The 27,214-nt window shown below is 36.6% G+C and overlaps 1 protein-coding gene across 1 annotated transcript in view; it reads right to left on the reverse strand.

Annotated features, from left to right (window-relative positions):
* The window catches only part of LOC113838086 (zinc finger protein 850-like), a 69,249-nt gene extending 51,209 nt beyond the window's left edge, over nucleotides 1-18,040 (reverse strand). Inside the window, 4 exon segments of the mRNA XM_035449126.1 lie at nucleotides 8,354-9,505; nucleotides 9,704-9,715; nucleotides 17,427-17,522; nucleotides 18,007-18,040. Of these exon segments, the coding sequence (XP_035305017.1) occupies nucleotides 8,354-9,505; nucleotides 9,704-9,715; nucleotides 17,427-17,522; nucleotides 18,007-18,040 (1,294 nt within the window).
* Between the last annotated feature and the right edge of the window lie 9,174 nt (nucleotides 18,041-27,214).

Here is a 27,214-nt window from a genome sequence, read left to right on the forward strand (position 1 = left end):
CTCTCTGTTCCCCTCACTCTGTTTTCCCTGCTCTGTCTCTCTATGGCGACCAGCCAAGGCGGTCAGCCATTTACCCTGTTCCTCTTCTTAGTCTCCCCATTCTGCTGGGCCTTATAATAAACTTATAGTCAATATGTCTGTCTCAGCAATTTCTTTTTTCTTCTTTTTAAAAAAAACAATAACATTTTGGCGCCCGGACGTGGAAAGGCTCTGCCCTTATACCTTCTCCCGCGACCCGCTGGCGGGCACGTGTTAGGCAAGGGTACCCTTACAACCCACTTCCATCTCCACTTTTCCTGGTACTCCCTCCTGCCTGCATCAGCCTGAGATGCTGGAATTCAACTTGCAGCTTTTCCAACTAAGTATTTCTGGAACTCACTGATCTGCCTATTCGCTACAATCCGGTAAGATACCCCAAAGCATTCCCATGGGACAGACCCAACACTGTTCACTCTGGGTCCATTTTTCGGTTTCGGGCCGGGTACTCTCAGACAGGACAATCTGTGCATTTTTCAGCCTTGCCCACGGGAAATACACTTTTACGGGATCTGTCGGCTACTGGCAGCGAGTAGGTAAGTGAGCGAAGTTCTGCCTCCCAGTGGGAACTTTCTTTCACCTGGGAATGTCCCTCATTGTTCTGTTTGTTCTTTCTCTGACTGTGTTTCCTCTTGGTTGGCAATGTCTGCTTGAGATGCTCTGAGAGTTTTTTTGTTTGTTTGCTGTTTTTCATTTTTCCACATGAATGAGTTTTGAAACTTTTCTGGCAATTGAGAAGGTGCTTACAGGGGTCACCATCTCAACCATGTGGGCTAACCTGGGGGCTGCCATCTTGGTCATAACCAGGTGACCTAGCTTAGGCCTCCCCACTCAGTTCAGTGACTTGCATAGGCAAGCACTGCCACATGACATCTTACTTTTTATTTCTTCTTTCACTTGTTGGGTGCATTTCCTGAAGGTCAGGCATGGGATCCCGCTCCAGGAGCAGTGCTTTTTTCACTTCGGACTGCTGCATCCTTTTTCGGTTTCGGGACAGCTGTGTCCCTTTCGGGGCCAGGCACCTGGCAACTCCCACGGGCAGACGTGCATCTGGAGAGGAGCTTTTTGCCAGTTTTCCACTTGCCTCACCCATGGGAAATGCATCAAGGAACCTTTCTGGTTTCATCCAACAAGCAGATAAACAGACAAAAGTGGTTTACTGTCCCTGCCGTTTTGGTCATGTGGCCTACCTATAGGCCTATGACAGTGGCCTATGCCAGCAAACTTGTCTATTTCTTCCAGGTCTTTTTGCTTTTTATTTTATTTTTTGTCTATGATTTCTTCTTTCACTGGCTCTGTTGTTCATGGCTTGTTTACTAAATACCATGCCTTTCCAGGGCCCTCTGTTTAATTCTACTCTCTCCTTTTAAATCTCCTGTCCATTTGCTACAATGTATGGATCAGAGATTACATTCTGTTTCCCCCTTTACTGTTTTCCAGTCCTGCTTGTCTCTGTACCTGTAATGTAATTTTATACTTATCTAGCTCTATATACAACTTAAATTAACCTGTTAAGTCTCATATTTCTAAAATGCTATATATCTTTAAATGATGGTAAACATTTAAAGTCATAAAGGTCTAATTTAACTATACTTATAATATAAGCTAAGTCTATACAACTTAAATTTAACTTATAAAATCATAAAGATCTATTTCAAATTAACAAAATATTTATACCATTCAGTCTATCCAATAGGCAATTTACAAAGGTACAGCTTTTATTACAAAAAGGGATTTTCCTCTAACTAAAGGCAAACTTTTTAACTGCTGAGATACTAAACAGACGACAGCCCTCAAATGCTCAGAGATCTAGAGAATATGGCATTTAAAATGTTTTGTTAAAAAGCTTTTTATAACAGAAAAATAGGCCAGCTGCTGGCCTCACACCATTTCTCCGAGAAGACTGATGGGCACTGAAGAAGCTTCATCTCGAGTCATTGACAACGCTGGTCACTGAGCAACCCTGCCCTTCGCCTCAACTAATACAAAGTATTCCAGACCTTGGACAAGAGGACAATGGAATTGACTTTCCCGGCGTTGCTTGGGCTAACGGTAGGCGAGTCTTCCCAAAGTCTGTAATCCACAGGTCAGATGCTATCAGCAAGAAGGCAGGTGTCCTGCAGCCCACTACTTTGGATGGAGGACCTTGGGGATGGCTGTCCATACAGCCTGCTGGCAAGTCTCTGTTATTCTTTAATCATTGATTCAGGTAAAATCTTATCCTTCTCAAGAACTCTGATGCTTTTGACGACTGGTAGTCTTGCCAGCTTAAAGCAAAACAGATTCCAGTAATAGGTATTTTAGGGTTTATCTATGAAAAGATAGGAAAGTCTAAGATGTTTAAAAGTCTGAGAATGTAGTTATGAAGGCCTGAGGATAAAAAGGCTTAAATGATGATAAAATGAGTTGAGACATTAAAAAAGGATAAAATATGTTCCTGACTTCTCTATTTCCCATGCTACTGTTCATAATAAAGTTCACCAATACCACTGTATGATCATAACTACAAGGTCAAGATTAAAATGCTTTTCATTGTCCTAAACAAAGAAATCTGTATGTTTTAAAATGGTAATGCTTTTAGCCAAGTTGCTTCTAACATAAATATGCTGCTAATGTGTCTAATACTTATGTTTCCACAAACTCTAAGGATTCTTGTAAGTTCCAGGGAGCCGAATCAGATCCAAACAGGTCAGGTTCACTCCAGGTAATATTCAATCTTTCCCTGGTCCTAGGATTCCCTTCCCTCATGTTAGGACTCTTCGGGAACCCCTCCCTCATCTTACAATCTTCCCCTCAGGTGACAGGACCTAAGAAAATTTTTTTTCTAAACTCAACCTTGTCTTCTCTGTCAACATCTTGCCAGGTCTAAGAGGCGCCAGGGAGTTCCATACAGCCTGGACTGCAATGAAACAACCAGCTACCCCATGGCATGGCATCACCCCAACCTTCTCGGGCACCCCAAAGATGGTCAACGCCCCCCACGTCAGCAGGAAACAGTCTTAAGAATTTGACGCCCTTATTTCTTAACCTGCCATGTCTAAACACCCCACCCTTTTTTTAATAATAAGTAGAGGTGGGAATGAAAGGTTCAGGAATTATGCTGGTCTGCCTCTGTTACCTGGTTGAACAGGCAATACCCTGGTCAGCCCAAGGTTCCATGGGAACTAAGTCTGCATGCAGGTGCAGAGGACCCCTTTAAAAGGTAGGCCCCTTCCCATTTACTCTCTCTGTTGCTCTGTTTCTCTGTTCCTCTGTTCCCCTCTGTCTGTTTCCCCCACTCTGTCTCTCTATGGCGACTGGCAATGGCGGTCAGCCATTTACCCTGTTCCTCTTCTTAGTCTCCCCATTCTGCCGGGCCTTATAATAAACTTATAGTCTTATCAGTATTTCTCTTTTCTTCTTTTTAAACAAAAGAATAACAGTAGATGGTACAACACTTTGTCTGCTGTCCCTGGGGTTTATAAGATTGAAGCTGAACAAATCCTGAGGAATACGCCAGTGAGCAGCTTCTCTATGGCCTTTGTATCAACTCCATCATCCAAACCATGGAATAAGCCCCTTCTTCCTCAGGTAGATTTTGATTAAGGTATTTCTTCACAACAATAGAAACCAGAGAAGGTAACTTCTACTCAGTAAAATGTTTGAATTGATAATAAGAAGAAGTGGAAACTTAGGGGCTTTTCTGGGCAAGTTATCAAATTTTTAAAGAATCAATACCAATTCCTCATAAACTGCTCAAAATATTAGGAAAGGGTTCCCAGATACCTTCAAATTACATTTAAAAGTAAAAAGATTAAGCAAAACAGTGGGGGTGATAGAAGAAGGGGATTGCTAAGAATATTTTAGAAAATTGCTTTTCAATTAGAACAAGCAAATAACATGCAGGAAGATAGGTAACACAACATTCAAGTGAAGTTTGAGGATCAATTTCTTTGGTATATTAATTAGAAAGAAGATTATTTTGCGTATTAATCACAGGCCCTTCTCCCTCCCATGTTCCCCTGCCCCACAACTAATAACTTAATTATCCCATACCCTTTCTGCTCCCCAGGAAGCATGAGGCCTTCTATAAGGGGATATTCAAAGTGTATGATATCATTTAGAATAGGGATATTGCAAGCCCCTTGAGTCTAGGCTCAGAGATTATCCCTCCTTGTGGGATGGGCTCCAAACTCCATTCCTATAGTAGGGATGAGTACTGATCCACTACAAGGTCCCCATAGATTAGCAATGTCTCCTTACTGACACCCACATACAGGGGGTCTGGTTCAGTCCAATGCTGGCTTCCCAGCTATAAGTCTGGGTAACAAGAGCTGTCCTTTGTTCAGGTCAGCAGTTCCTATGGGTTTCATCAGCATGGGATGGACCCCTAAGCTCATCTGTCCTCCTTCTCTGCAACTGGATTTCAGTTCAGTTCAAGGTTTGGCTGTGGGTGTCTGCTTCTACTTCCACCAGTTGCTGGATGAAGGCTATAGGATGGCCTATGAATTAGTCATCCATCTCATTATCAGAAGATGGCATTTAAGGTAGCCTCTCCTCGGTTGCTTACGTTGTTAGTTGATGTGATCATTGTAGCTCTCCAGATATTTCCCTAGTGCCTGGTTTCTCTTTAAACATATAATTTCTCCGTCTATTATTTTATCTCATATCTTGCTCTCCCACAGCACATGGCTTAAGGGGGAGTGAATAGGACAAGTGGACTAGGCCTATTCTAAGGTAGTAAATATAATTACCTGGGGCTGATGAGAGGGAGAAAACACATAAAAATAAACTGAATGTCAATGTTACGGCCAATTGGGAAACACTTGTTACTTAGAGCTACATGCAAGGTTGCTCACTGGCTGGACATTCTGACATTCCAAACCTGGATATAACTGGTCTATCATGATTCTTCCTTATTGTATACCAAAGAAATGATTTCTGACAACAAAAATATTATTCCCATTTGTTCAGAGTTCTTCCTCTGAAAGGAGATGTGTATCTAAGTTAGAAGAGAGAGGAACAGAGAGAGAAAGCTATGTGTTGAGTTGTAGACAATATAGGACAGGAGATTTATGCAAAGAAATCAAGAGACTCATACATCGAGGCCTGAGAAAGGGATGAGCAGGCTGTAAGGGGAGATGTAGCTGATTGTGTAACTAAAGTTTGACTGAAGATAGAAGTGTGAAAGATGTAAATAGACGTGTAAGCAAAGTATGAAGTGATTTACCTAGGTGATTACAGATATCTGACAGATGTCGCTGTATAGAAGAGAGACATGTATGTAAGAGAGATTTATGTGAGGAAAGCGATATGGCTGTGTGGAGAAAGCTGTAACTCCATGGTGACTTGTAGCTGTGTGCAGACAAGAAAGGTTAAGCTACACAGAAAAGAGGTTTGACATTCTAGAGATTCATGGCTTTGCAGGAGAGAGATGCATTATGTAAGGAAGATATGTAGTTATATTTTAAAATGTAGCTCTGTGGAGACAGAGAGATTATTCAGAATGAGATTTGTTAGATGAACTAAAACAGCAACTTTCAATCAAAAAAGATGCATTTCCTTATTTTCACCTGAGTTAGAAAATTATATCCCTATAAGAATTTGTGTATCTTTTTCTATACCCTGGAGGTGGTCTTGGAGCAGGAACTCCTGTAGATCACTGGCCTTCAGCTAATTTTACTTTGTTGTTCTATATGCCATATAATTTCCTGATTGTACAGTAGGAATAGGCTTGCAATCTGAATTGCAGCCAACTGAATCTTTTTGACATTTTTTTTTTAATTTGCTTTGATTATCTAGTTTCTGAGTAACTTCTGAGTCAGATGTTTCAAGTCTCATAAAATAACCTTTGGCTTCTGTATGTGTCAAAATCTCCAATTTGTAAGGAATATGTAGAAAAGGAAGGATATCTCCTTAAATAGAGAAAAAGCACTTCTGAGTGAAGGCAAAAGTGATTCATAAAAAATTCTCAATAATTGAATATCTCCAAATTGTGCAAGTATTAATAGTTCTCTAATTGTGTGTATATGTGTATACACACACACACACACACATATATGTGTGTGTGTGTGTGTGTGTGTGTGTGCACAAAATATGAGACAACACATTGAGGAAACAAGAATTTCTTGGTTAGTTGAGTCCTTTTTCCAGTTGTGAAAATTACTTCTGGCTTGTTGTCTTGTCTGCTGACTACTTTGTTATTTACTGGCACATATTCTGAGAATAGTTAGAGTTGTCAATTGCTGTTCTTCTTTTTTCTGTCTAGAAGATTTTATTTGGAAGTCTTGCTCTCAGACTGCTTAGTACTTAATAATCAAGAGGTTTTCTTCATTGATGAGAAATTTTGAATAAAATTAAATTCACACACTCAAATATCTTATTTCTTTTTTAATAAAGACAAGTATGCTATTGCTTTTCTCTCTATTAAGTCTCCAGTGACAGATATAAGTGGAGTAGTGTAAGAATGAAGAAAATATATACAGATAAATGAGACTGAAAGAAAAGCTGGGATCAGGTGTTCCAAGCTGTGTGGATGAAAAAAACCACACCCTGTAATCTTGGTGCCTACAATACCTACATACAAATAGATTCAAAGAGTTATTACATATTGATTATATTTGAGTGGCAGGGTTATTTTCCAAAGCTATGCAGGTAGGCATTCTTGGATTATCTCAGAAATTTCAGACTCTATAATCTTCAAGTGTTAAGGAAAAAGTATTTCAAGAAAGCAAAATATCTGGAGAATTTTTACATAAGCCTCACATAAACACAAAAGGAATTATAATGTTCAAAGCTTCATTCAATGAGGGAAAATAATTTTCAATTAGTTTTCATTTTTGCTGTGTCTCAGTGTCTGGTCGGGGACCTAACTCTGCCTATGTAAACAACTGAAATTTACTCACACATCCATTCATGTCTTCCCATATTCAAGCCTTCTTTTTCCTCCCACAACTACTTCTAATGATGCAAACCATTAAAGTTTTCTTAAAGTCATTTGTTTTGCATTTTCAGGTCATGATTTCTGGCATTTTTTTGTACTGCAATTCCTGACTCTTATTACCCTACAGTAGTATAAAATGGATGTTCACCAATCCAAGTCAGCAGTAATTAAACACAAGTTATATAGTATTTATTGATAATTGGGAAAATGGGAATAAGCATTAAGTTTAAAAAATCTATATTACATTCTATAAAACAGCAAACAAGAGAAATACAAGGATAGTTATATGAATACTATTATCAATAAGAGTGCAATATTCTGTTCCATAAAATACACAGAAAATTCTTCAGTGATGTCCAATTGGATGGTTATCAGTAAATTTACACTGGCATAACAATTCATATTTTAAATTACTTGTGACTTCAACTATTATGAAAGTTATCCTATATTATTTTAATAAATGCTTTCATTGTAGTACAGAGAGATATATTCCTGCATATGTAAATAGTTTTCCAACAACATTTCTGTGTATAGTCATTTTATTTCTTGGAATAATGCTTTTTAAAATGACAAAGATCCTAAGGCTTCATAATGCCACTCATCAAACTCAATAAAGTATCAACACATGATAAAAGGTTTCTTCAACTAGTTACGTTGTAAAGAACATTATTTTTGTATGATTTTTGAGAAAGCAATTGCGTATTGAGTTGGTCTCTTTTATAAATTTTCAAATGTGCTCTCAATTTTGAGATTCTTTTAACAAATTTAAAACACTGTACATTTGGTATGTTTCTTTAAATTGTCGATGCTTTGTCGGGTTTTACTATCTGAGGATTCCTTAAATCTTGCCATATTTTTAATATTGTGAGTGTACTTATTTTATGGATTCTGTGATGATCATTAAGACTTAATCACCCAGAAGAGGTTTTCCCAAGTGCTTCACATTTATAAGCTTGCTATAGTGTATGGATGTAGTGAGTTTTTGCAGAGATGAGTCATGGAAAAAGGACATACTATGTAACAGACTTGCTAATTATTAAAGGTTATGACTTCTCTGGTTGTGCTGTGTTTTTAAACAAGAGAATCATAGACACACTCTTGCCATACTTTGTATATTTTAACCTTTTTTCATAGAGTATTCATTGATGAAATATAGTGAGCTCTTAGTAATGATTTGCCATATGTTTTCAATTTCAAGGCTTCTCTCCAGTTTGAAATTTTGATGAATTTGAAGTGTTGGGCTCCATTTAAATGAATTGTCTCATACATTACACTTATATGGTATGTCTCAAGAGTGTATTATTTGAGGAAATTGAAGTTTTGAGTTCTGTTTAAAGGACTTTCCATAACATGAATATTATTAAGTTTTCTCTCCATTGTGTATTCTTTGATGACCTTGAAGATTTGAGTCTTTCATAAATGACTTGCCACATACATTACAATTGTAAGATTTCTTTCTAGTATGTACATTTTGATGAACTTGAAGATGTGTGCTCTTTTTAAAGGATGTTCCACACTCTGAACATTTGTAAGGTCTCTCTCCAGTGTGTATTCTTTGATGTTCTTGAAGATGTGTCCTCCTTTTAAAGGACTTTCCACAGTCTGAACATTTGTAAGGTTTCTCCCCTGTGTGTATTCTTTGATGAGCTTTAAGATGTGTGCTAATTTTAAAGGACTTTCCACAGTCTGAACATTTGTAAGGTTTCTCTCCAGTGTGTATTCTTTGATGAACTCGAAGATCTGAGCCATTGGTAAAGGATTTCTCACAATGTGAACATTTGTAAGGTTTCTCTCCAGTGTGTATTCTTTGATGAACTTGAAGTCTTGAGCCAACAGTGAATGACTTTCCACAATGTGAACATTTGTAAAGTTTCTCTCCAGTGTGTATTCTTTGATGAACTTTAAGATTTGAGCCATCAGTAAATGATTTCCCACAATCTAAACATTTGTAAGGTTTCTCTCCAGTGTGTAATCTTTGATGAACTTGAAGACTTGAGCCAATAGTGAATGATTTCCCACAATCTAAACATTTGTAAGGTTTCTCTCCAGAATGTATTCTTTGATGAACTTGAAGATGTGTGCTTCGTTTAAAGGACTTTCCACAGTCTGAACATTTGTAATGTTTCTCTCCAGTGTGTATTATTTGATGAACTTTAAGATCTGAGCCATTGGTAAAGGACTTCTCACAATGTGAACATTTGTAAGGTTTCTCTCCAGTGTGTATTCTTTGATGAACTTGAAGACTTGAGCCAAAAGTGAATGACTTTCCACAATCTGAACATTTGTAAGGTTTCTCTCCAGTGTGTATTCTTTGATGAACTTGAAGATATGTGCTTCTTTTAAAGGACTTTCCACAATGTGAACATTTGTAAGGCTTCTCTCCAGTGTGTATTCTTTGATGAACTTTAAGATTTGAGGCTTTCTTAAAGGACTTACCACATATTTTACATTTGTAAGGATTTTCTCCATTATGGATCTTCTGATGCACTTGAAGTGTTGAACTCTGAGTAAAAGTCTTGTCACATACTTCAGACATTGAAAACTTTTCTTCTTGATTGTCTGTATTGGGGATATAATTGTCATTATAGGATTTGAAGTGAAACATCTTTATACAGTCTGTTACCCCTCTTAACCACATGACAAATCTTTTGAAAATATAAGGCAATTTACGTTTGTGGATGCTTGTTAATATATTTGTATGTGTAAAAATAATTTAACTGTCATTAGGAATAGATGGTATAGAACTAGGCCATGTCCCTTTGAATGCTGTGTCTATATGTTTTCCTTTATTGTTTCTTGTCTATGTTTTATAGTTATAACAATTTTACTTTATCTACCAATCCCAATTTCCTCTTCCTGGAATACTACCACTCCCCCACCTTCTCTCAAACCCACCCGCATCCTATCCTCAGAGAAGTTGATACTCCCAGGGGAATCATCAAAGCCTTCCAAATAAATTGGGGCAGGTCCAATGCCTTTCCCTCTCTATCTAGGTGGTTTCTCTAAAAGGCCAGTTCATACACTACTGATAATTAATGGTTCCAATGCCAGCCACAAAATAAGCTGCCCAAGACCCTAACTGTCACCCACATTCATGGGGTTTATTTCAGTGTTATGCAGGATCCCCACCTGTCAAGAATAGACTCACTGAGGTCCCACATGCTTGGTTCAGCTGGTTCTGTGTGATTCCCCAACATGATCTTGACTCCATTGCTCGTATTATCACTCCTCCCTCTCAACACAATGCTTAGATGTTGATCTCTGCATCTGGTTACATCAGTTAGTGGATGAAGGCTCCATGATGTTAAATTTGGGAGTATTCAATGTGATTTTAGGGGAAGGTCAGTAATATGCACTTTCAATTATTGCTTTGCTTCTTCACTGGGGTCTCTCTTGTGGATTCCTGGAATTTCCTTAGTGCTAGGTTTCTTGTCAATCTGTTAATGCCTCCCATTAACAAAGTGTCACTTACTTGTTCTCACTTTCTGTCTTTCCCCCATCTTCATATTTCTGATCACTCATCTTCTCCTCCCTCTTACCGTTCTCTGCTGCTCACTCTATGACTATCCACTTCACTCCCCCCACTCCCAAGTACACCAGGAGATCTTGTGTATTTCCTCTTCTCAGTTGATGAAGAAAGAATTTATTGGACAATGGGAGGGCAGAATTTAGCTAGGCGGTAATGTCGAACAAAAAGGCAGGGAGAAGAAAGACATTGTGAAGAAACAACATGTAGCCCTTAATATCACCTAGTGAAGCCAAAGCCACAGATGAATATAAATGGGTGACATAGGAAAACCGCTAGCACAACATCTGCTACCATTGGAGCCTTGGCCATACTCACACCAGGAGAGGTGAATGACTTTGCTCCCACTCGAGCCCCTTATATTATAGACCCTAATTTCCTGGGTCACATAGTACTCCCCACACCTGCCCACTGAAGCCTCAGACACCTGGACGCAGCCTACCCACACATCAAATCATCCACCACTACATCTTTTGTCATTGAACTATTTTCCCTATCTCTACCTAGAGAGGTGAGTGACACTCTCAAACTGAGCACTGGATGGTTTCCCTTTGCCTCTAGATCCTAGTTTCCTGGGATATATCACATGTACATCCTACCTCCTTAAAAGCCAAACAACTGGGGACAGCATTGCCATGAGCCAAAACATCCAACAAATTTTTCGTACAATGTATCCAGGAAAATCAGGGACATTGCAAAAAAAAAAAAAAAAAAAAAAACCAAAAAAAAACCAAACCAGAAAATAATAGTTATAGTAGAAAGTGATGATGTCCATCTCAAGGTCAAAGAAAACATATTCACCAAAGTCATAGAAGAAAAATTTTCCAACCCAATGAATAAAATGCCTATGAAAAGAAAAGAAGCTTACAGAACACCAAATATACTGGACCCAAAATCAGTCCCCTCCCAAATATTAATCAAAACAAAACATACAAAATAAATATAGAATGTTAAAGGCTGCAAAGGAAAAAGGCCAAGAAACATACAAACACAGACATATCACAATCATATCACTGACTTTTCGATGGAAAATCTGAAAGCCAGAGGACTTAGATACATGTTCTACAGAGACTACCCCTTCAAAGCTCTCAATTGCTTTAGAAGGACAATATCATAAATTCTATGAAAAAAAAACATTTAAAAACAATGCCCAAATCCTGCATTACAGTAAGCACTGGAAGGGAAACTCCAATCTAAGCAAGTTAGCTACACTTACAAAAACAATCAAATAGATAATACCACATTATCAAAATTCCAAAAAAGGGAAACACACACCCAGTCACCCACCCACCCTCCCCCCCACACACAAACCACACACAAAATACCACAAATAAAAACAAATCCAAAAGTTAAAAAGAATCAACAGTGAAATGTTGTAAAATATCATTAATATCAAGGGTCACAGTTTGCCTATAAAAAGACACAGGTGAACAGAATTTACAAGAAGACAGAATCTATCATTCTCCTGAATATAAGAAATACAATTCAACTTTAAAGATAAAATTACCTCAGAGTAAAAGTTTGAGAAAATTTTTCTAATCAATTGGACCTAAGAAAGAAGGTGGTGTAGCGACCCTTTTGTGTAAAAAATTAGTGTTTAAAGTAAAATTAATCAAAAGAGATGAAGAACGTCATTCCATATTCATCAAGGGAAAAATTCACCAAGATGAAATCTCAGTTCTGTATATCTATGCCCCAAACACAAATACATATATTTGAAAGAGAAATATTACTAAACCAGATATAAAATGCTAAGCACTGAGCTGAACTCCTGGAGTCCATTTGTGGAAAAGCAGGAAAGATGAGCAAAGAGGTCAAGACAAGGTTGGGTAAACCCACAGAAACAGCTGCGCTTAACATGTGGGAGTTCACATACTGCAGATTGACATCTAGGACATCGGAGCAAAACCCAACTTGGCCTCTAAAATTGGGTGCCAGTTTTGGACACTGGGCAGTCTATGGGCCACTGGCAGTTGAATCGATATTTAGCCCTAGTTTTTGTACTGGTGTTTTGGTGTCATTTTCTTATGGATGAATACCTTTCTCAACCAAGACATGTTTGGGCTGTGTTCTGCCCCCAGGAATGGGACAGAGTTGATGATTCCCCATGAGAGTCCTCACCCTCTCTAAGGAGTAAATGGAGGTGCTGTGAAGGGGTGCATTTAGGGAGAGTAAGATGAGCTAATGGTGAGGGAAATATGATTGCTACATAAGATGAAAATATTTAATTTATGTAAAAAGTAAGAAAAATAGAAAATGATTAATTTCTTAGAGAGAATTAGATAATAAGAAGCCTAAGACCTTAGCCAAACAATTATAAGTAAAGATTAATCCTCAGAGTGGTTATTTCCAAACCAAATTGTGGACCCAGAATATAGAGAGAAAGTAATCTAGTAGGACCATTTCCCAGACAGAGAAGTGTCTCCTCCACAATTGGTACCAATGGACTGGAGAAATAGTTCATCCATTAAAGGCCTGGCTCACAACCAAAAATAAAAGTTACCAACATTGATAAAAATTTCTACATAAAGTCTAAAAAACAGCTACTTGATAACCACAAATTTTCAGATAGACTCTGTTGCTGCTGGTGATAAGACACAAGGCTCCTTTAAGAAATGGTTTCTTCCTGCTGTGGCATTCAGGCTTGAGCAGAGCATGGCAGATTTCCTCCACAGCACACAGAGACATTTCCAAGCCAAGCAGTGTGCAACATGGCAGACACAAAAGTTTTATGGGTAGCATGCCATATACTGCTTCCCAGAGCTGGTGGTAAATGGACCTTTGACATATTGAAAGAGAGAAAGGGAAGGAACCATTATGCAGTATGGGGGACCAAATAATTCTTTTATGAAATATTTTGGGTCCCAGCCTCCAGCTTCAGCAAACAGTGGCACTGGAAAGCTCAGGCCCACTATTGTATTGTTAATGCCAGTAGAGCTACTATTGTTGACCATGGCCTCAGGGTAATATGGCTCCTAATTTCCATCTCTATGCACCTAAACATCTGAATAGGCCTGAACCTGGGCAGGGAGATCAGAAGTGTATTAGTAACTTGTGAGGACAGAAGGTTAGGAGTTAGGGGCAAGCAACCAGAGCAGAGAGAAGAGACAAATGTTTCCCTGGTGGTCATGACAGGACAGTTAAGAAACACCAGAAAAGATGGATAATAAAGAAATGAGTCTAGTTGTGAAACATGGAACTGAGAGCACTCTGAAGGTAAGAAGATGCCTGTGATTGGTCTTTATCACCCCTGGGTTGCTAGGAGCTTCCAGGTCCACACCCCCATTCAGGCAGAACCTCATGGATTAAGGCTGAGACATGCTGAGTCATGACAAAAATCGAGGGTTACCACAACCATGGATTACCTTTTTAAATACACTCTTTTTCATAAAATCAATTGTGGATACACAATAAGGACAGATTCATACAAAAAGACCTGTAAATAGTCTTTAAATGATGTACATAAACTTGATAGAAAAAGAGTAAAAGTCATAGATTAAAGAGTAATTTAAGATAATACAATATGGTGCTTAAAAAGAAATAGAGAAATATAAGCCAAATAAAGATGAAATATTCATGGAGAGTCTGGGTTATATATATTATTGTGTTTTCTTTAATTTTTTGGCTACACAGACATTTGATACTGGGGACTACTAAGCTAAAACAACATATTCATTTTAAAGGTATCTTGACATCAAAATGAGAATGTAAGGATATGAAAATTTGAAAAAGTTTCTGCTTTTGATTATACAGACAATGGGAATCTATGGATTCATTCCAGTCTATGGTTTGATCAAGTAAGACCACTTGAAAGAATGGCCTGGGTGATCCAACATCTAAAGTAGCTGATGTGATGCAATCTCTTAGACCACTACAGACCAGATTTGGGCATTGTTCTGGGTTCTCTCAAGATCCTCATGGGATTGAGAGTCCCCCGAATATCAGGTAGCAGTTTGGAGACAACTAGGCCCAAAATTCAAAGTATTATTTATAAATGCTTGCTTTCCTTTAAACAGTGTTTATTGTCAATGGTTGATGAGGACAGTGAACCCTTTCTATAGAAAAAGAGGGATAAGTATTATATAGAAATGAATATTTTGCATTGGGTTGGATTTTGGTTTATTGATACAAATTTAAGGTCAATTTGTTATATGTATATTTATACTCTTGTTTCAGTTATTATTTTTAAACACTCATTTAAGAATGTAATATATCATTAAGAAATACAGATTATAAGTAGTTATCTTTAATAATCAAAACATATATTTATGTTTCTTTTTCTAGATTACAGAGATATATTTCAGGTAGACAAGTATTCTTCTAAACCTTTCAAAGAGCTACAGAATGTGACATTTAAAATGGTTTATTAACTTAGTTCTTTCCATGACAATGAGACACATCTGTTCCTGGCCACACCATCTATGTCAGAGAGAATGGACAGCACCACATAACCTCAGTTTGGTGTTTACTTTCAATGTGTCATAGATAGCCTTTTAGACTAGAAACATCTCTTTCCTGGACAGTGTGACTGCTTGACAAATAAACTGGACATGCAGTACCCACAGAAATGTATCTGCTAAACTTGCAGGCAAGGGATGGGATTGCCCTTCAGGTTCCCTGCTTCACTGAGAACACTGTAAAACATTCTAAAAGTACAAAAAGAAAGCAAATGATGCCCTTTGCCAATATAAGACAAAAATGATCTTCAAATTTCCTTCTTCATTGAAATGTTGACAAATACTCTATGCATGTAGGCTAAAGATGACAGCCCCAACATTACAGAGGAACTTTGGGTGACTGTCCAGGCATCAAGATGTCTCTGCCAATTCTAGAGTTTTAAAAATACTTACAACCCACTCTCTGTTTACTTATAACCCTCTGAGTTCTTTGATGGAGTTGAGTTGAAGACGTAAAGTTACGAATTTCCCTTAGATATAATGAAAGACAAATTATACATAAAATTTTAGACACACAAAGACAGGATAGATGATAAACTGTTTCCTTTAGATTTTGTCCAATGTTAATGTGCTAAATATTATAAATATAAATCTAACTCGATAACAAAATTTTATTATTGTAAAGTTAAACCTTTCTTTTTAATTAGACAGAAAAGAGGGGATCATGGAGGAGGTCATTTAGGATATTGTGAATATATATATATATATATATATATATATATATATATTATACACATATATACACCCATTTATTTTATATATGTATATATATAATAGTTTTATTATATATTATATATATGCATATATATGTATATATAATAGTTTTATGAATTTAGACTTTTGGACAATATATAGGCAGAATTCAGCTAGGAAGACATTCTGCACAAAGAGGTAGGGAGAAGGAAGACAGAGTTAAGAGATGGCATTTAGCAGCCAGGACGCAGGACTCCAGGGCATTACCTATGTAAACCAAAGCTACCAATTAATATAGATGGGTTAATGTACAAGAACCCTAGCAATAAGAAGACTAAGCTCTTGAACAAAAATTATAATTAGATATTAAGACTCAGAATCTTTTTCCATAAGTGACTGTAGGGACATGGTTGGTGGAGAGAAAACAGTCTAGAAAGACGAAGAACAGATGAAGGAACATCTGCCTCTACAGTGTAGACAACATCCAAAGTTAAAATCATGTGCCAACAAACAAAATATCTGGTATAAATAATGGCTTATATTATTTTCTGTTGTAACAACCCAAACATAGAGGGTATTGCCCTTGTAATTATTTAAGCTCAATAATTTAATGATGATGCAAGAATATTGAAAAATGAAGGGATGGGTATCAAATTTATATTCAACTGGATACATTCAAGTACTTGAAAGTACTATATATGCTATACAAGGAGATTTTCCAATTTTTGGACCATGTGGCCACAGATATTGACTGGCCTAGAAGATATGTACAAAATTGGCACAGATGTTTTCACAATAACTAACAAATATTTGACTGTCTTATAGCCAAATCCCTTGTTGGAAAACATATCCGACAGTGTATTAGACCCAAGAAACTGAGACCAAACTGTCTTGGGCACTAGACGAAAAACTATTATTATTGCACTAAAGGAGCATGGCAGCAAAGTAATAGTATACTGCTGAACCCATAGATTGGTACCTTTCTCATACTTCACTAGAAAAGTTTCGGAGAGAACATAGAGGAAAGAAACTGTAAATGAATGACTCCAATGAAGCAAAAGCTTATAAACAGTATAGGACCAATGAACATACAATTACCAAGTCTGTGACAGAATGGCCAAAACCCACACAAGCTCAAGACAGCCAAAATGCCAGCTTGTTCACTAAAGTAGATCTAAAGACATAAATCATTGACAAGTACATAAATGGGGTCCCTAATGACCAGGAGTTGTAAAATCTGGTTTTCTATTGGTTAATCCAGGGTATAGCAATAATATTCAAAGACTTTTCTTCCAAAATACTTGGCCAGAACACATTTTCCTCTATTTTTTATGTCTTTTCTGATAATGTGCTGACAGAATAAGATGGGATAGGGAAATAATGACACTGGGTTAATGTATTAAAGTGATGGAACGCAAGGAGGTTAAGAAAGAAAAAAAATGATGCAGATATATTGTAAAAATGTAAAAAAAATATAGAAAAACACTAGAAAACATAATCCATTTTTCACTGACATATTTCTGAACAATTCAGATATATATTAGAATACAAAATAAAGCCATTTATATATTGCCAAAATGCTATTGGCAAAATAAATTATTATCTAATCACTATTCTGATGAAATGTAGGAAAACAAATGTATGATCCCCTGTGTGCCAGAACCTAGCATAAAATCATAAAATGAATATTTGTGCATCACTTCAAGTAAGAAGCAGGGCTAATGAAACTGCAGTTGTTGTTCATTCATTGCATTGTATCCCACACATGAACCATTGTTCCCTTTCATCTTACCTGGTTCCAGGACTTCTGAGTCCTCTATATTCACCATCCAGGGTTCTTTGTATTGTTCAAGACAGGTGACTAATTCTGGTTTTGATCCAGAAAGTCCTATGAATTAGAAGAGATGTGTGATAATTTCTTTACATAATGTAGAAAAGATTTGTTTTACAACCCAGGCTTGTATACAGTGAGCATAATGGAGTATAAAGAAATACTGTTAAGTGAAGTCCTATTAGTACTTACTTGACAGTTGTTGTCAGCTTTTAAGAAATTAAAATTAATTTTGTATGCCTTCAACTTTCCTTCCATTAAACAACATCAAATATATAATTGTTGGATTCAAACTGTATTCACACTTTATTTCTCCTGAATAACCACAAAAATAACATAGGGAATTTAATTATATGTTAGGCTAAATTAAAAAAAAACGTGTAAAATTTCATAAGACAAAAATTCAGTAAATATTACACTCACCAATATCAAGGAATAATTGGGAACTGGAATTCATACATAGAAAACAACTCAAAATTATAATACAGGAAGTTAGACATTCCTATGGTTAAGCAGTAATCAGAAAATGATTGATACTCACCTACAGAAACCAGGTTGCTGTAATTCTCCAACATAACACCTCTGTACAAATACCTCTCAGACGTATTCAAACATTCCCATTCCTCCTTAGAGAAAATGATGGCCACATCCTCAAATGTCAACAGATTCTGAAATGAAAATTGTTTCTCCTTACAATGATAGTTTGAGACCATAATTTTCCCCAAAGGAAAGACTAAGGAACTTGCTGTTTTATCAGTAATTAATCTGCAATTTTCAAATCTATATGTTATGAGGGAGGTTGTGGTCACTAATTAACAGAGATCAAAGTACCCAACATCTAAAATCCTCAAGAAATTTGTGCCTTTCTCAGTGATAAATATCATCTGAAGTTGTCCTCAGTAGGAATTGAGTATCGATATTAATCACTCACGTCAGAAATTTTGTAAATCTTTCAGAGCATGCATCGATGCAGATATGTCATACTGGGAAAAAAGAGCCAGGGAAGGGTGGAAAGTGAGATAAGGCATAGAAATCAGAGTGATAATAAAGAATCTCTTTTGAAAATGCAATAAAACCTGAAAACAGATTTCTTACAATAAGGTGCTACAGTGAATGTTGATCTATGCAAACGACTTATTTCTCTGTGGACTGTAAACCTGTCACATTCTTGTGCACACATTTACCTGAGAACAAGCCATCTGTCAATCCGCTTCTTTATGGATCTTTTCAAGAAATTTATCTTCAAGTTTCACCTTCCTGATAGTATTCTGTGTGTAACTTGAAAGCACCTTCATTCCATGCTACCACACTCAGAGACTGGAAAGCTGTGTAAAGATGTTCCGTAATAGAGATGCAAAACCACGAACTTTTACAGAGTGACCAACTCTTAGTTTTTCCTCTCCTTCATTTGTAGGATCTATTATTCCAGTGGATAGTGGTTATCTACCACCTGGTTTTGTGACTTCAGCAACCTGCTTTATATATTACACAGGCATTTCCAATTGACTCTGATGATCAAATGAATCAAAACTGACACATACATTTCAAATAGTGAATGGAATTATAGGGGTAGCCACAGGTGAAAGCATTTCTCACATTTTGTAATTAATAGATTTCTTACAGGCATGGCACAGTGGGGAACTGATGCTTCACTAATGTCTCCAAACATCATTCCATTTCGTTTTCATAATACAGTATAAAATTCCATTATTTCCCAGATTTGCAGGGAAATAATGGAAATTTTAGATTGTCTCACAAGTTTATTTTGTATAGTGACAAAGCCTCTTTTTGATTCACTTTCATAAGCTATGTCTAGTCAAACCTAAACATGCCATTCCTGTGCCCAATTTAATACTTTTGGTTGCTAATGAAGACACTCCAATTCCAATCACCTAAGTTTTTCTTGTTGCAAATTTGATTGTTTGCAAAATCCAGCTAAATAAAGACACTCTTATTCAGACAATTAGTTCATTTTTTCAAAAATATACCATGTGGCCATATTTTCTGATATTGCATTGAATTATGAATGTATCCTTTATTGATTATCTTGATTCTTTTTTTGAATTTGGAGATAAGATCTCTCTGTGTAGCCATGGAGCCTCTCCTGGCACTTGCTCTGTAGATCATGATGGCCTCTAACTCACAGAACCGCCTGCTTCTGCCTCCCAAGTACTGGGATTAAAGGCATACAATGCCAACTTCTGGCTATCTTGAATCTTTTAAAGAATTAGATAGTAATAACTCAAAATTCATTTTAATATGGAATATTTCACATTATCTATGTTTCTATTGTCTTTCTAGGTTTGAAGATATGCTGATATTATTAATTCCTGTCATGGGTATGATGTTAAATTAGTAAAGCCTAAATTGTCATAAAAACTCAAATTGAACCAGAATGAAGAAGATTCTGACCATGGACACACAAATAAATGAGGAAACAATCTTCATAGCATTATTTCAGTTCTTAATGTTAGAACGTCTTGTCATCTATGTGATTGTTAAGCAGGCTTGCCTCCAATAGAAAGAATTTTTTTTTATCTAAGAACAATCAACTCTTGTTGCCCTAAATACAAATGACAATGACCTAAAGAACAGACATTTCAATGACTAGAATATAGGGAATATTCTACTGCTTTAAATTACAGTGTATGTATGTTCCCATATGTGTTTTTGTTTATGTAGTTCTACATATTTTCATTGCATGGTTATCAATTAATAAAAACATTGATTCCTTGTAAAATTGTTTAATTTCATGTAGTATATGTTTTTGTTTCAGGGACTATAGTACCCTTAGGCTAATGTGTGAAAATAAAAAAAAAATGACACAGAGATTGATCTTGGGATTCAAGTTTCATGCTGAGTATAAGAAAAGCAGAGCAGCTAGCCAGTATCATCTTACCTCTGGACAATGGTTGCCTTTCAGACATCTTGCTTCTGTATTATATACTTCCCTAATGTAGGGATTAAAGCTGTGAGTTATAATTATCTTTTAGACTGATTTACTATTGTGGTTACCTGGGTGGTCTTGGAAACACTGAGATGCATATGAGTCCAAAGTTAAAAGTGTGTACCACTACCACTTAGATTATGGTTGCTGGCATAAAAGGCATTGCCCTTGTTTCTAATATCTGTTCTTGACTGCTTTCTAAATCCCTGGCCAAGCTTTAATAAATGATAAAAATATATCACCACAGTAATGTTTTTGAACCCTCGGTTGACAAATGATATACTCTTTGGATGAGAAAGAGTGGCCTTCCTGTAGTAGATGTGGAGATTTATTGTTTTGGTTTTTGTCTATTTGAGCCTTGGACGTTTTGATGTTTCAGATGCCCATGGCAGCCATATGACCTCTCTCTCTCTCTTCAAGTTACCAGTGAATCACAGTCCATCCAGTGATAACTTTGACACTTGACTGGCCTAGTATATTTCCTTAGTCATAGAAGGATCCATAATGCCTTTCCTCTATCATTGACTGTAAAGTCTGAATCAGGTTGCAAATTATTATGCTTGGTGAAACTGAAACTTGGCCTTCTTATTCAATTACATCCTCATCAGATTTCTATTTTCCAAGACATCCATAAATGCATAAGCTTGGGTGTTCTGGAATTTATACTATCAATTTGATTGACATCAAACTTAGAGTTCCATATGCCTTTGATTCTAGGTTGCTGATATTAAAAGCATGCACCACCATGCCAAACTGTAAGCTTTTCTTTAATATGTTTTCAAAAGTTAGAAACTACTCTTTGTGATGTTGCCCTGAGATTACCATACACTGTACTCAACCTCATTAATCTCCTGGAACCCAGGAGTTATATCCATTCTACTTGTTGGTGTACTTTTCTTCTCAAAATGTACAGTTAATATTTACATTACTCTACTGGCTCCTTTACCCTGTAAACCTTTATGTGTGAACAGTAGACAATAAAAAACTTTTTATAAGCTGTTTTGAGATTTCCTTTGCTTATGGCTAATTTAGCAACACTTAAAACATTCGACAGCTTCCTTTATCCAAAATACCAAAAATCCATATTCCTCCAAACAAAATCATTGTCATGTTTACTAAAATAATATCACAATTGCTGATACCAAATTCTCTCTTAGGTTTCTATTGCTAGGAGTTGACACCTTGACTACTGCAACTCTTATAAAGAAAGACATTTAATTGTCTAGCATAAAATACAAGACGGAAACAGGAAGGGAAGTGAGATACTGGGTATGGATTGAACATTTATGAAAAAAATAAACCCACCTCTGCAATGACACACTTCCTCTAACAAGGCCATTCCTATTCCAAAAAGCCATATATGCTATTATGGCAATCCCTTTGCAAGCCATTTTTTTGAAACCACCCAACGTAAATGAAGAAGTCTACAACATAGAATAGCAACTGTTGTGGTATAATATGATTATTGGTACTACAGTTAACTGAATTTCACATGCTTATCTATTTTCAAATTTGAAATCTGCCCAACTCAGAAAGTAGTTCACATGATGGAAAGCACTCACATGCCTATATCCCCAAAGGAGTAGATTACAGTTATTAGAAAAGCAATCCTTTTATTCTGATAAATGGATACATTTTTAAACAGCTACATAAGTTAAAATCTTTCTATGCATAAATTATTACCAAAATATAATTTCCAGTGATTCAAGAAGGGCAAAAACAGAAAGACAAATTACAGAGAAACATATTTATCCATGTTTGAATTGTTGATTTCCAAACTTATGGATGCAGAACCACCCACGTTTACTACACAGTGAGATATACAATTTAAATCCAAGATTTTATCCATTCTTACAACAGTGACAAAAGTAATCATTAAAGAAAAAGAAAACTAGCTGGGTGTGGTGGTGCATACTTTAATCCCAGAACTTAGGAGGCAGAGGTAAGTGGATCTCTGTGAGTTCCATGTCAGCATAAAATATATAGTGAGTGAAAGGACAGAATCCAAAGCTGCACAGAGAAACCCTGTCTCCAATGTTCTTGGATAGATAGGAGCAACATAGCAAGAATAGCAATTTTGTCCATAGCCCTCTACAGCTTCAACTCACTCTCCATCAAATTCCCAGCACAATTCTTCACAGACCTTGAAAGAACATCTCAACTTTATATGAACAAAAAAAGACCCTGGATAACCAAAACAAGATATGGATAAATGGGACCTCCAGAAAATGGCAAGCTTCTGTAAGGTAAAGGACACAGTCAGCAAGACAAAACAGCAGCCCACAAACTGGGAAATGATATTCACCTACCCCACTTCTGACAGAGGGCTGATTTCCAAAATATATAAAGAACTCAATAAGCCAACAAAACTATGCAATGTACTTGTGGGAAAAACAAAATTTTCCACGTTAAAAATAAATTTTTAAAAGTGTTATTGCTATGTCAGATATTCAGAGGCCCCCTACAAGGAATGTTCCCCAGTGAAAGAAAATAACACAAATGGACAACAGTAGCAAAAGAAACAATGTCATTTCAATTATTCAAACAAGCTCTAAAAAAATAAAATCATAGGAACTATAGTGCACATCTTTCATTTGCCTTTTTGAGACAGGGTCTCATTGTGTTATCCCTTCAGGGCTGATAATCACTCTGTAGATCATACTGGCCTGCTACTCCCAGAAATCTGCTTGCCTCCACATCCCAACTGCATGGATTAAAGGAGTGTACCAACATACTCAGCTAAATTAGTTTTTCTATAGAGACAAAATGTCACATTCATGGTCATGATCAGATAATCTCAGCAGAGAAACATTAAGTATAATCCACACCATGTCATCAATCATCAAGAGTCCATCTGAATGCAGAGCTTCCCACATGCTTGCTGTTTACTGTGAAATGTAGTCTGCATTAAAATATACATCTCTACAATGTGAAGAAACAACATGAACTGTTAACAAGACAAATAACCCAGTTTGTGAGACTCAGTAGTTGTACTGTAAAGTTTAGGTTTCAAATTTTAAGAAGTTTTTCACTTCTCTGTTCTTGGGAAATCAACTATTTAACAAGACATAGAAAAAGAAAATGAGAAAACAAGAGATGCAGATTTTAAAATGAGAGAAAGAATGGGAGAATCCACCTGTGTCATATGAATGTCTTACAAAACCTGGTCTATCCAGGAGCTCATGAACTAAGTGACAAACATTATCTCACCTTTGGCCATCAATACATCCACATGATTTTTGATACATTCACACCTGAAAATGGAATCTTTTCTTATTTCTTCACTCTTTTCTTCTTTCATATACTCATTCCTTCCTTCTTCCTTGCCTATTTATTTTACTTTGATAAAACTTTGTTAAATTTCCACTCCTAACCAAGGTGGTTTGTGTCTGTTTTCTTTTTTCTTATTTATTTTTTCTTTCCTAATTAGATTTTATCTGTTTTTTTTGTTGCCACATCTTTTTTGCAGCCCAGTGTTCTTTGTATTAATTTCTAAATTTAAGTTAAAAGCCATCTTACTTTACATACCAATCTGAGTTCCCTCTGGCACTTGTCCTGTGTCCTCCCACTCACTCCACCATCTTCCCTTCCCACCTCCTATCCACTCCTAGAGAGTGTGAGGCCTCCCATGGGGAATCATCAAATTCTGTTTCACCATTTGGAGTAGGACCAGAAGCCCCCTTTGCCCCCCCGCCCCCCGTATCTAGGCTGAGAGAGTATCCAGACAAGGGAGTGACTTTCAAAATTCAGTTCAGGCACTAGGGATAGAAACTGGTTCCCCTGCAAGCTGCCCAATAGACTGACTGAGAACCCCAAATGACACCCACCCTCAGAAAGCCTAGTTCAGTCTTAGGCAAGTTCCCATTTGTCATTCTATAGTCTTTGAACTCCCACATGCTCAGGTCAGGTGTGTCTTATCAAAAACTCTGGATGTTGACAAATGTCTGGAAAAGAGTGCTTATATTTAGGTGGATTTTGCAAACAATCAGATTTTCAACATGAAAAACCTACTTGGCTGGAATTCGAGTATCTTTAGTAAAGCACAAGTTTTAAATTGTGCACAGGAATGTCATGTTTAGGTTTGAGTAGAGATAGCTTTTGACAGTGAATCACAAAGAGGCTTTTTCACTGCACAAAATGAACTTGAGAGACAATCTAATCATTTGTATAGCTGCAAATCTGGGAAATAATGGAATTTTATATTGGAATATGGAAATGAAAGGGAATGATTTTTGGAGACATTAGTGAACCATCAATTCCCCAGTCTGCCATGGCAATAAGAAATATATTACTTACATACACAATGTGAGAAATACTTTCACCTGTGGCTACCCCTGAGTCTCCATCCAATATTTCAAATACATGTGTCAGTTTTGTTTAATTGGACATCAGACTCAATTTGAAATGCCTGTGCAAAGTATAAAGCAGGGTACTGAAGTCACAAACCCAGGTGGTAGATAACCACTATCTGCAGGAATAATAGATCCTACAAATGCAGGAGAGCAAAAACTAAGAGTTGGTCACACTGTAAAATTTCATGTTCTTTGCATGTGTTTTGTGGAACAAGTCACAAAGTGAGGATATTTTTTAAGCTGCTTTGCAGTCTCTGTGTGTGGTAGCATGGAATGAAGGTGATTTTACCTTACACAGAGAATAGTATCAGGAAGGTAAAACTTGAAAATAAATTCCTTCAAAAGATCCATAAAGAAGCAGATTGACAGATGGCTTGTTCTCAGGTAAATGTGTGCACAAGGTTGTGGCAGGTTTACAGTCCACAGAGAAATAAGTCGTTTGCACACATCAACATTCACTGTAGCACCTTATTGTAAGAAATCTGTTTTCAGGTTTTATTGTATTTTCCATAGCGATTCTTCATTATCACTCTCATTCTATGCTGTATCTCACTTTCCACCCTTCCCTGCCTCTTATTTTCCAGTATGACATATCTACATCGATGCATGCTCTGAATGATTTCCAAAATTTCTGACATGAGAGATTAATATTGATTCTCAATTCCTACTGTGGACAACTTCAGATGTTATTTGTCACTGAGAAAAGGCACAATTTTCCTGAGGATTTTAGGTGTTGGGTACTTTGATCTCTGGTAAACAATCACCACATCCTCCCTCATAACATATAGATTTAAAAATTGCAGATTAATTACTGATAGTACAGCAAGCTCTTTAGCTAAATAATCTTTCCTTTGGGGAAAATTAAGGTCTCAAACCATCATTATAAGTAGAAACAATATTCGTTTCAGAGTCTCTTGACATTTGAGGATATGGCCATCAATTTCTCTAAGGAAGAATGGGATTGCCTGAATTCTTCTCAGAGGGTTTGTACAGGGGAGTCATGTTGCAGAATTACAGCAACCTGGTTTCTGCGGGTGAGAATAAATCATTTTCTGAATCTTGCTTAAACATAGGAATATATAACAACTTGTATTATAATTTTGATTTGTTTTATATGAATAAATACAATCTCCCAACTATTCCTAGATATTGGGGAGTGAAATATTTACTATTTGTTCTTATATTATTTTAAATGATCTTTTAATTTAGCCAAACATATAATTCAATCCCATATGGTAATTTTGCAGTCATTCAGGAGAAATGAAGTGCGAATACAATTTGAATCCAACAATTATATATTTGTAAATGTTTTATGGAAGGGAAGTTGAAGGTATACAAAATTAAAATTAATTTCTTAAAAGTCTTAACCACCTGTCAATTATTTACTAATAAGACTTCACTTATTAATCTCTTGTTATATTCTGTTATTTCCCCAAGTACAAGCATGTGTTACAACCCAACACTTATCCACATTATGTAAAGAAATTTATCACCCATCTCTTGTAATTCTTAGGCCATTCTGAATCCAAACCTGAGCTAGTCACCTGTCATGAAGAAAACAAAGAACCCTGGAAGGTGAATATAGAGGAAGCAAAAAGACTGTAATCACGTAAGGTGAAAGGAAGCAATGGTTCATGTGTTGATTACAAAACAAGAATAAAACATGACCTGCAGTGGGATTAGCTCTGCTCCTTGCTAGAAGTGAAGGCCAAGTATTTCCTTTAGAATTGCATACTAGGATCCAGCACACAGAAAATTTAATGTGGTTTTCCTTCATTTCTTCAGAAGAGTGATTAGATAAAATTTAGTATGCCAATAGCAATGTAAGTGTGGTTTGGTTTTGTTTTCCAATATATGACTGACTTTTCTGAAGTATGTCAGTGATAAATTGATTATGTTGTCTGGTGTTTTTCCGTATTTTTTAACTGTTTAACAATATATAGGGATCTATTTATTTTTCTTTCTTTTACCTCCTTGTGTACCATCACTTTATAACATTAACCCAATGTCATGTCTTCCCCATCACATTTTATTCTCTATCAGCACATGATCAGAAAATACATAAAAATAGAGGACGATGTGTGCTGGCCAAGTAATTTGGAAGAAAAGACTTTGGAATTGATTGCTAAACCCTGGATTAAGCAAACAAAAACAGATTTTCCTACTCCTGGGCATTAGGAACCACACATATGTTCTTGTCATAGATTTATGACTTTAGATATACTTTTTTATTTTATTAATTTTTATATTAACTCAAATTAGGACAAACTTACTTCACATGTCAATCCCTTCTCCCTATCCCTGCCCTCCCCCACCTACTCCATACCTCATCCACCCTCCACTCCCCAGGCAGAGTAGGGCCTTCCAGGTGGGCCCGCCAAAGACTATCACATCATCCTGGACCTAAGTTACTTGAGGCAGAACGTATTTTCTGCTGTCATCCATTTGCC

This window comes from Cricetulus griseus, chromosome 9, assembly GCF_003668045.3.
Source record: "Cricetulus griseus strain 17A/GY chromosome 9, alternate assembly CriGri-PICRH-1.0, whole genome shotgun sequence".
Classification (NCBI taxonomy): domain Eukaryota; kingdom Metazoa; phylum Chordata; class Mammalia; order Rodentia; family Cricetidae; genus Cricetulus; species Cricetulus griseus.